Genomic DNA, 11,442 nt, shown 5'->3' on the forward strand with positions numbered 1-11,442 from the left:
AGGGAAAGATGACTGTTTACTATCAAGGCTATTTTGGAGGGACATTTGCTGGTTTGGGGTATTACCTATGATGTGTTTACTGGCAAAAATTTCTGATGTAGCGAGCACATGAGAATTAATAAGTGCTTCATCAATTCGTAAGAAAGTCTGGTCCCCACTTGCACCTATCCAGGTAGCTTTTCTTCCATATTTTGATCCAATGTTAGGCATGGGAGCTGGTTTTGCATTCCAATATGGCACATCCAAAATTGGTCTACCCAGTTGTCCTTTCTAAAAGATTAAATAAATCATATTAACAATATTACTGGATAAACAATTTATAATATTTTATAAAGTTAAGGAAACAGTAGACAAAAATAGCTCTATGAGGCATTATTCTTCATCAGTTGTTAGCTATATTTTTTAATAAATGAAATTCATGTGAAATTTGGACCAAACATTTACAAAGGAGTAAAATAATTTGTTATTCTTAGGAATTCTCCCCCTAATAAACCGCACAGCACATGATTAAAAAAATAATAATACAGTTGAAATATTTCTCCATGTAAGAAATCTCCCTGAAATACTGTGATTGTCTTTACCAACATTTAAATGAAAAGTATAATAAATACACAATATGTTAAAAAATTGGTAATACAAATTGTCCATTTAGAAAATCACTTTGCTACTTTAAGTTGACGGTACCATAAAATGTCACTCTCGAACTCACAGAGTCTAAAAATATTTGGGTAAAAGGCCAAAATAATGAATACTGCCACTGTGAATACAATTAGGAAATTACATATTTTTCACATGATCATGTGTCAGTAAGTTATTTCATTTATTTTTCAAGATAGAGAACAGAATCATTATGATGTCTTAAGTAAGTAACTGTGAACTCACTTAAAAAGTATGGCTGTCTCTAGGTACCTGGTTGGTAAGAGTAATAGGAAGTTTCTCACTACTAAGCAAGTAGCTGTATAAGAATGTTAATGTTGGATTGGGAAATATTCACCCACCCTTGGATCGGGAGCTCTCTCTCTCTCTCCTAGCATTCCCCTTCCACAACCCCCTGGAAGGCAGACAATGCTGCACCACGGCAGCCAGGGTTCACTACAAGGAACGGGAATGGGAAATCACAGCAAAACACCCAGAGCATAAGGGAGCCAGGAACACTGCAAACAAACAGCCACAAACTGACTGCAAAAGCAACAGAACATCAATCCCTGGGTTGAACCAACGGAGGGAAAAGTGGCAAGCACAGGATTAGAGAAGCAGCCAAGAAATTTCAATGTTTATCTCAGCTTCTTTCAAGATCCTTATGTTTTGACAAAACAACAACAGCATAAAAATGTGTACGTCATATTGAGGGGTATTATTATGCTTTTGGAGGAAAAGAAACTAATTATATTTTTCATCGACTACTGAAATAAATATCTATTCCCCTATCAACCAACTAATGTGAAGAAAAGCAGTCTAAAAATATGATAGCTGCCTGGACAGGCCCCATGGGATTCAGAACATGGTTATAAATAAGCCACATTTAAATACATAGAGGTTCACAGCTATGGCTTCTGGGACTAGAGGACAATGATGATTGTCTGATTCTAAACATTACCATTCACATTCCCTCCAAAACAACATAAAATCCACACAAAGCGGGCTTCTCTGGTAGCGCAGTGGTTAAGAATCCGCCTGCCAATGCAGGGGATGTGGGTTTGAGCCCTGGTCCAGGAAGATCCCACATGCCGCGGAGCAACTAAGCCCGTGCGCCACAACTACTGAGCCTGCGCTCTAGAGCCCGCAAGCCACAACTACTGAGCCCACGTGCCACAACTACTGAAGCCCATGTGCCTAGAGCCCGTGCTCCACGACGAGAAGCCACCGCAATGAGAAGCCCGCACACTGCAACAAAGAGCAGCCCCTGCTCGCCGCAGCTAGAGAAAACCGCTGCGCAGCAATGAAGACCCAACTCAGCCAAAATTAAATAAATAAATAAATAAATAAATAAATAAATAAAAAATCCACACAGAGCAAAGAAAACCACACATGACTCAAGCCTTCAGCAGTATCAGGAAATAATGGACCTCAGGACTTTTAAGGTGCCTGAAACCAGAGGGTGGAGGTAAGGTGGCCGGGCACAGAAGGGGAGGCTCAAGAAGGGAACAGAGGGAAGAACTGGCGAAATCATCCCCCAAGGGAAAACCTGAACCACGGGAAAAACACTTCAAAGTAGGCAGGACGATTGCTCACCGCTCAGGCCGACACAAATTAAAAGGTATGAGGGACAACGCGTGCTGCTGGCAAGGCTGTGGAGAAACAGGCACTCTCGGACACTGCTGGGGAGAATGCAAACTAGAGGGGAACTGTTACTATCTCACGGAACTACGCAGGCATTAGCCTTCCACCCAGCAATCTTACTTCGGAAAATCTACCTCAAAGGTACACCTCTAACAATATTCATTGTTATTGTTGCAAAATATTAGACAATACTTCTTATTCCAAGCACAAGAAACTGATTTAATAAACTACAAGATATATACACAATTGTCCTATGCAGATGTAAAATACGAATTGGGAAGATCTCTATGAACTGATAAGGAATGATTTCTAGGAGATACAGTAAAGTGTAAAGACAAAGTACAGAAGAGCATATATAAAATGCTACGTTTTGAAAAATAAAGATGGGGAAATAATTATATATATGTATATATATACATACCATATTTATACCTATATCAATGCAGATATAGATAGACGGTGTGTGTGGTTATTTACATATTAATCTTTAAAAAAATAAAGACAGGAAGGAGAAACTGGAAAACAATGAACTTCATAACCTACAAGCACGGCATGAAGGGGTGGGAAGTAGGGATGCCAGAGATGGGGGAGGGAACGACACTTGGGTGAGTATACCATTTTTGTGTAACTTAACTTTTGGAAACATGTTAAGGTTCTACACATTCAAAAAATAAAACTCCATCTAAGGATGTGGGAGGAGGGACCCTTAAACTTAAAACCAAACTGAAACAGCGCACTGGACCACAAACCACTCTTCTTGGAAGTCTGAGAGCTCCAAGTCGGCAGGACGTGGTAGGGGTCAGCAGTTAAACCAATGTCTTCCTACAAAGGGCCAGGAAGACTGTTACAAGAGGGAAAAGAGGAACCCCACTCAGTGACAGTCCTTTAATTCCTCCCTTTTCTGCCCTACCTTTGGCATTCCCCTGGAGCCTCATTCATTGTTCAAGGCCAAAGTTATCTCCATGCTGAAAGGTCATCCCTCTTTCTCCCCCACCCAAGATCAGATCTTACTCACTTTACGGAGATGAACCCCTGTCCCAGGACAGGGTGAGACAAAGTGTAACTGGTAAAAGGGCCCGTTTTCAGGAACAAGGGAAAGAAGGTGATCCTTGGCTGTTGTCACTCTTTACAAAGAATCTGCTAGTTCTACCTATTTTTATCCATAATAAATAAAATTTAAAGAAAAAGAAAACTAAAACAAATGAACCCAACTCTATTCCAAAGGAATAACATAATCCCACTGAAAGGGGGTGGGAAGAAAGGATCCAAGTAACTTATGAACACAGTATCTGAATCTATACCTTTGGTCTTGGGGTAGGACACAGGCGAGAGGGGGCGAGAGCGGGGGAGAGGGGGGCAGAAGCAAGAGTGATAAACAAATCCTGAACTCTTTTTAGGGAGTTTGTTTTTATAGTAGTGTGGGCAAAGCAAATATAAAACTATTTTAGACATAGTTTAGGACTGAGTGAATGAGAAATAAATGTATTGATATTGTTGGGATCCAGGAGTCTTACTGTGGAAGAAGGGACATAAACATGGAATGAGACAAGGTAAGAAAGAACCCTATGGGAATGGGCTGGAATTAAGAGGTATCAGTGCGGACTTATTATTTCTAAAACATACGTATGTATGTATATATGCACACAGATGTGTACTGGGGATGCAATGAATACACCTAGTGCTCAGCTGGTGTATATTTAAATATATAGTGTCTAGTACTATTCCCCACTAAAAACAACCTAGGTTTTTTAGAGAAATAGCTGATTCTAAGACTCATACAGATAAGCCTGGAACAACTTGTTATGCCAGGAAGAAAGGAAGTACTCAAAAAAACAAAGAGGCATGTCACCAGAACACAGAAGTCAGCGTGAAGGGACTCCCACTGGCGAAATCTGAGACAATATAAGCACCCAAATAATTAAGTACAGTAATAACGAAAAAAGAGAAATGTTTCTACACCAATAGTAAGTAGACAGGTAAACAAACAAATATTAAATGGGCTCTTGCTTAGAGTAAAACGCAAAGGGCTGACAGGTAAATGTGGGGAGGTGCTGGGGTTGGAAAAATCATCATTTCTGCAGCCATTATAGTAAAGACTGGCTCAGGCAAGAACAATCAACAGATGCGAAATCTAGAGAGAAATTCTGATGAGAAGCAGGGTATCTTAAAACTTAACAGTGTCGGGGGCTTCCCTGGTGGCGCGGTGGTTGAGAGTCCGCCTGCCGATGCAGGGGATGCGGGTTCGTGCCCCGGTCTGGGAGGATCCCGCGTGCCGCGGAGCGGCTGGGCCCGCGAGCCATGGCCGCTGGGCCTGCGCGTCCGGAGCCTGTGCTCCGCAGCGGGAGAGGCCACAACAGTGAGAGGCCCGCATACCGCAAAAAAAAAAAAAAAAAACTTAACAGTGTCAACCCAAAGACTGCTTATTAGCTTCAAGTGAAAAAATTCTAAGTCTGCGGTAGTGAAATCAAACAAAATTTTACAGGTGATCAAAATTTATATCACCAGTGAAGGGCAGGTGGGCATTTTGTGCCTCCAAATGTGATGCCTTGAGAAGGACACAATGTCACTTACATGGTATTTTAGTCTGGAATGCACAACCTGAATCTAAACATGAGGAAATATTAGAGAAACAAAAATAAGGAACCTTTTGTTAAAAAAAAGAAGTACCATATTCTTCAAAAATGTCAATGTCATAATAAACAAAGAAAAGGAGCAAAAATGTTACAGATTAAAGGAGACTAAAGAGACATGAGAAATAAATACAATGCCTGATCCTAGACTGGAGGGGAAAAATGCCAGAAAAGAATTACCGGATCAACTGACAAAACACAAACTATTTAAGGAGTAAAGGATCATAATGTGTGCAAGTTATTCTTAAAGGACAAGAAAAAAAATGTTTTATACACACATGCATACAGAGTACGTGAGAGAATGAGAGCATGAATGTACAAATGATAAAGCAAATGGATCAAAATGTTACCAATAGGTGAATCTGATTCAAGAATATATGGGCGCTCTATGTACTATTCTTATTTTTGGGAACCTTTCTGTAAGCTTAAAATCATTTCCAAGTAAGAGATTTTTTTAAGTTCACATTTACATTTTTAAAAAATCAAGAGTTGCAAATTACATCCCAGAGACTTAGGTTAGAGGGTTCTGAATAGTTACCCACATCACAGATGGTACAGGTTTATTAGCACAGTCTTTTTTTTTTTTTTTTTTTTTTTTTTCCTTGCGTTATGCGGGCCTCTCACTGTTGTGGCCTCTCCCATTTGCGGAGCACAGGCTCCGGACGCGCAGGCTCAGCGGCCATGGCTCACGGGCCCAGCCGCTCTGCGGCACGTGGGATCCTCCCGAAACGGGGCACGAACCCGCGTCTCCTGCATCGGCAGGCGGACTCTCAAGCACTGCGCCACCAGGGAAGCCCTATTAGCACAGTCTTATTAAGCTTTTCCTTGAGCTCTACTATGCCCAAACTATACAAAATTCTCAGAGCATCTTCACTCTTTTCAAGCTTTGGCAAAAAAGAGAAAGAGCAAATCAGACAGGCAAACAGACAGAGAGAGACACAGAGAGGGAGAGGAAAAAGTAAACTATAACTCTAAACAAATCTAACAAGAAAACCAGGCCTTTAAAAAGTTCTAAAATAAAAATAATTCTACATGTTAAGAAAAATGATTCTTTACAAACTGTTGGGAAATAAGTTTTCAGTGACAGAATTAGCTCTACTGAATGCTTAACAGATTCTGACCTGGAATAAACATGTCCAGTATTCTAACATAGCTGTTAAATTTAATAAATTCTAATGCTGCACTACAAAAGAAAATCATTTCAAAGCAAAGTCTGTTAGGTTTTGTGTATGTTGGATGTGGAGACAGGAAATATGCATATGCAATAATTATAATACAAGAATTTCACTGAAACCAGAAAAAATAGCTAACGTAGACAAATTGCAAGGCAACGGTACAATGCAATATTATTAATGCTTAAAAAACTTCTTACAGAAAAACTTCCAAATGTGAAGACCTGTCCATCCATTAAAAGTACTGCCGTGTGGTTGCTGCCTGCAGTAACTTGTGTGCTAGGGCCTGGCAATGCTTGAACAAGAGTGGGACATCCCCTAGGTTAAAAAAAAAAAAAAAAAAATTAAGTCAATTTCTTACAAGACCCAACTGAAATAAAAAACAATAAACAATGCAATAAAAAATAGAAGAGATACAAGGCACTAATACGAATATTCAGCAAACACTTATTTAGGTACTATATGCCTATCTCTATCCTATGTGTTAGGTACACAAAGATGAAAAAGACATAATCACTGACTTTAAGGAGATTATTTAAAAGATTTCTTGAGTTTACTACCCTAAATATGGACACATAATTTTTATTTTTTCTGAAAGACTGGTGCTACCTTTGTTTTAAAAGAAAAAAAAAGTTACCTTATATAGTGAATGGCAAGTTAGAGAGCTCTCTAAATATTTGTCAGATGAAATAAAAATCATGTGCTGATTTAGCAGGAATTCAATCCAAGAACCATACAAAACAATTAAATTTATGTCTTCTTTTCTACTTTTTTCCACTGAACTGTCAATTATTTTTATGTCTTCTTTTCTACTGTTTTTTCACTGAACAGTAATTTTAGATTTTAACATACACAGTAGTTAATGAATTAGAATACATTATCATGAGAGGCACCGCAGCAGTGGCTACAAGCTCAGGCTCTAGATGTAGACTGCCTGCGTGTGAATCCTGGCTCCACCACGTGGTAGCAATGTACCATGACTTTGAACAAGTTACTCATCATTTTTGTGTTTCAGTTTTCTCTTCTATTACATGGAGATTAATACTAAACAGTATTTACCCCATAGGGTTCCTATGAACAATAAAGAAGCTCACATATGTCAAGGGCTTGGATCAGTGTCTGGTACACAGTTAACAACTAATAAATGGTAACTATTATGATAAATGGCATCCCCGTATTCATTGTATCTATCCTTGTAACCATCCCTATATCACTTTATTTACCACTTTCAGTAATCATCATCTGTAATGAGAAGAATCACACTACAGAAATAGTCCACACATAATAGGAGAGCTCTGTTTTTGAGACAATGTAATTATAATACTTTAGATTTTTTTAAATTACATATATTTTTTAATGGTTATTCAGGCTGCAATGAAAAATGAACCGGGAAGAGGCAAGACTAGCAGCTGGAAACCTACTTAAGAAGATGTCACAATAATCTGGGTGAGTTATGGTGAAGGCCTGAAATAGGAACAGTGTGGACTGAAAGGAATGAATGGATTTGACAGCTCTGTAAGGAACAGAACTGACTAGACTCCGGCAATGACTGACATGGGGCAATGAAGGTTTTCTGCTTAAGTAACAAGGTAGATGGTGGTAACATTCACTTAAGCTATGAGAATGAATGACAGCTAGGAAGACGAAGAGAGAAAAGATAGTTTTCATTGTAAGTCTCTCTAACATTTAGGTATGAACAGAGGAAGAAGAAGAGCTCATAAAATCTAGGACATAACAAAGAATGAACTCTGGGAAAATGTGGTATGTAGACAGTCATTTCAAGAATAGGGAAATAATGTACATGCTGAATGCTCTAGAGACAGATACAAATGACCACCTGATTTTGCAAGAAGGAAGTCTCTTTGGTGGAGCAGGCACAACACTATGTAGCAAAGGAAGAGTTAAAAGTGGGGTCAGAGACTAATGCAAAAGCCCTTCAAAAACCTCAGCACAAAAGGGAAAAAGGAGAACCAATAGCTAGAGGGAAAATGGAGCTGAAGGGGAAGCTCTGTCCTTTTTAAGAATTTGCAGAAGTTTAAGAGACTGAGTAAAGATAAGGACATATGGTTCAGAGGGCAGACAAGAAACAGAACGAGATCCCTTCGGAAAAGGCAGAGAGGTTTCACAGCATGGACAAGAGCAGGCCCCTCTTTCAGTGTAACACGAAGGAGGAAAGAAGTAGTATGGACGCAGGCAGGTTGGCAGAGTTGCTGGACTGAAGAATTTCCCACCTAATGTTTTTATTTTTGCTGTGATGTGAACAGAGGTCAAGTGCTGAGAGGAAGAGGAAATGGGTGAGGAGAGAATTTAAAGATTACGGAAAGGGTACGGTGGTGAATGGAAAAAATAAAAACCTAGACCAGAAGTTTTTAACCCAGATCCAAACGACTTCTAGGAAGTCTGAAAGTGAACTTCAGGAGATCTGTGAATCTTCTAAATCTGGAAGCCATCTTTTAAGTGTATATTCTTATTTCTGTTTTTCTGAAGAGACAGCCTATGTCGTTCATCACATTCTCAAAAGGTCTTAAATCAAATAGTTCAAAACTACAAAGCAGGAGGATCACTGCCTATTGTAGAAGGATTGGTCCAATCTACAAATCATAACAATCTGTATAAGTATGGTGATTAATTTTCTTCCGGAAGCCTAAGTTAGACATAGAAAATATAGGCAGACCGATTCACACTTGAAGTTTTGCCATGCCTTAGCATCAAGACCCAAGAGGGTGAGAAAACTGAGGATAATGGTAAGAGTACAGGTGAAGAGAATGAATGACAGTCTCTAACGTGGGTCAGAAAAAAACTGAAACAGGCGATAGACACTTAGAAAGTAGAGGGCTGTAGAGAATGAAGTGCTGATAAAGTCAAAGACCAAGTAAAGTAATGCTAAGTACCAGAAGAAGAAATTGTCATCAGATCATGGGTTGTTTAAACTTAAAAATTCAGAGTTGGAGCTATGCTAGATCCATAATGGGTCCTGGGAATGACCACCATGAATGTGGAAGTAAAGTTCACTAGATCTAACTCACGGTGTCAAGGTAACTGTATCGTATGGGACCATTCATGAGTGTGTGACAAGATTCAGACTGGGAAAACACTGTGAGCCAGATACTAAATTTTCAGTGAATGAAAGGCAGTGACTAAAACGTAGGTAAGGCAGTAACCAAGGGAGAGGAGAGCAGAATGGCCGTGCCTCAAAAGAGTAGTTTTTACTTGAGGATACAATCATATGGCTAGGAACAGCAGTGAAAGTTAAGTGGTTCTCAAATTTGACGTACTGGGAGTTTTGGCAATAAACAATTACCAGGTCAAAGGGCTGTATGGCAAACTAATGTCCTCACAGAAATGTCCAGTTCGATTCAAACAAAGGATTAACTGCAGACAAGTAAACGGTACCTAAAACTGTTTACTTGTCTGCAGTTTACGAAGCATTTTCATATAAAATGTACCACTGGTTACCAAAATAACTCTATGGGTAGATCTGAAGCCCTTTAAAAAGAATTTTCCCAGAGTTAGTGGCAGTTCTTCTAATAAGATGGAACTTCAGGAGATCTGTGATACTAGAGCCCATTTATTAAATTATTTGGTAAACACAGGAAGAACAGAAAACAAAAATTATATGTGTATGTGTATGCATGCCAGGCATTTTACAGACACTATATTAATTCTTTAACAATGCTATGGGACATTTAAACTAAGGCTTAGTAAATTACAGTCACATAGCTGGTAAGAGATGAATCAAAGATATGAACCTTGTCTAAATAGTTCCAGACACCATGACTGTGTAGCATATTAATGCAGAAGGAGGATATAGCAAGAAAAAGATGAAACTCAGAAACATTATAAGGATTATCCAAATTCTACTGAAAAAAGGAGAATAAAAGCGTCTAAACGCTAGAGTCCCCTTCCCAACATCCAGGTTTAAGTTTACTGAAAAGAGCAAAAGAATTTGGAATTCAGAGATTTGCGAGCATACTGAAGAAAATAAACAAAAAGAAGGTTGGTAGACTCATGTCATGAGTGAATGTATTACAGCCCTCAGAAGCTTTTTGACATTCACTTTTAAAAGCAGCAACAGTAACAGCCAACATTTACCGAGCATTCACTACAGGCTAGGCCCTGTGCTAAGTAAACACCACCTATCATCTCACTAAACAACAACCTTCTGAGAGAAAGATACTTATTCCCATTCAAAAGGAAGAAACTGAGACACAGGAAAGTTAAGTAATGTGGTCAAGGTCACATGGGCACCAAGTGACATAATCAGACTCAGTCATCCTGGCAGGACACCACATTAAATAAAGAGAATACCAAAAACACGTTTCTACCTTTAGCACATGCACACTACAATATTTATTTATTTATTTATTTATTTTTGCGGTAGGGGGGCTTCTCACTGTTGTGGCCTCTCCCATTGCGGAGCACAGGCTCCGGACACGCAGGCTCAGCGGCCATGGCTCACGGGCCCAGCCGCTCCGCGGCATGTGGGATCCTCCCAGACCGGGGCACGAACCCGCGTCCCCTGCATCGGCAGGCGGACTCTCAACCACTGCACCACCAGGGAAGCCCCCACACTACAATATTTATCTTACATTAATCACACATTATTAATGTGTGCTATACAATAAGTTTCAATTAAAAGTGCTTGATTACTAGAAACTTAAAAAAAAAATACCTTCCAACTTTATTTCAACTAAATATCTATAAATGTTTTGCTTCGTGGTGTTAGTTAATATGTATGCTATTGAGGCTTTGTTCCTCCGGGGACTGTTCCTCCATACACATGGTCAATTCCTTTTGGAATTCATAACAGTTCCTGACTCCTGCCTTCCAAGTCCCAGACAGATCCAGACAAACAAGGTAACCAGAGTGTTCACGGCACAGACGGTTCTGGCTGGTTTCCGTTTAATCCACTAGGCACAGTGTGTAGGCGTTATTTCACTGCATTACCCAGCCTGGAGCTTCCCACCCCCATGGAATCAGCCTTCCAGTTACAACTCAATCAATGGAACCAGGAGTGAAAATTCACATGCTGGAAAAGAACAACTTTGGGCAGTTAAAAGAAATCCCACCAGAGTTTAATCTCCTTAAAAAACCCAAGTTATTTAATTTTCAACATTAGAAGCTATCCCACTTCATGAAGATATATTTGAAACTATTAAAAATACTTAGCATAGGGCTTCCCTGGTGGCGCAGTGGTTGAGAGTCCGCCTGCCGATGCAGGGGACACGGGTTCGTGCCCTGGTTCGGGAGGATCCCACACGTCGCGGAGCGGCTGGGCCCGTGAGCCATGGCCGCTGAGCCTGCGCGTTTGGAGCCTGTGCTCCACAACGGGAGAGGCCACAGCAGTGAGAGGCCCGCGT

At 39.9% G+C, this 11,442-nt stretch overlaps 1 protein-coding gene across 1 annotated transcript in view; it reads right to left on the bottom strand.

Annotated features, from left to right (window-relative positions):
* The window catches only part of MYCBP2 (MYC binding protein 2), a 280,943-nt gene that overhangs the window by 154,492 nt on the left and 115,009 nt on the right, over positions 1-11,442 (bottom strand). Inside the window, exons 21-22 of the mRNA XM_007466789.1 lie at positions 6,283-6,400; positions 66-270 (exon numbers count right to left, since the gene is read on the bottom strand). Of these exons, the coding sequence (XP_007466851.1) occupies positions 66-270; positions 6,283-6,400 (323 nt within the window). The remainder of the gene's footprint in view (positions 1-65; positions 271-6,282; positions 6,401-11,442) is intronic.

The sequence above is a fragment of the Lipotes vexillifer genome, unplaced genomic scaffold (genome assembly GCF_000442215.2).
Source record: "Lipotes vexillifer unplaced genomic scaffold, Lipotes_vexillifer_v1.1 scaffold19, whole genome shotgun sequence".
In the NCBI taxonomy this organism is placed as follows: Eukaryota; Metazoa; Chordata; class Mammalia; order Artiodactyla; family Lipotidae; genus Lipotes; species Lipotes vexillifer.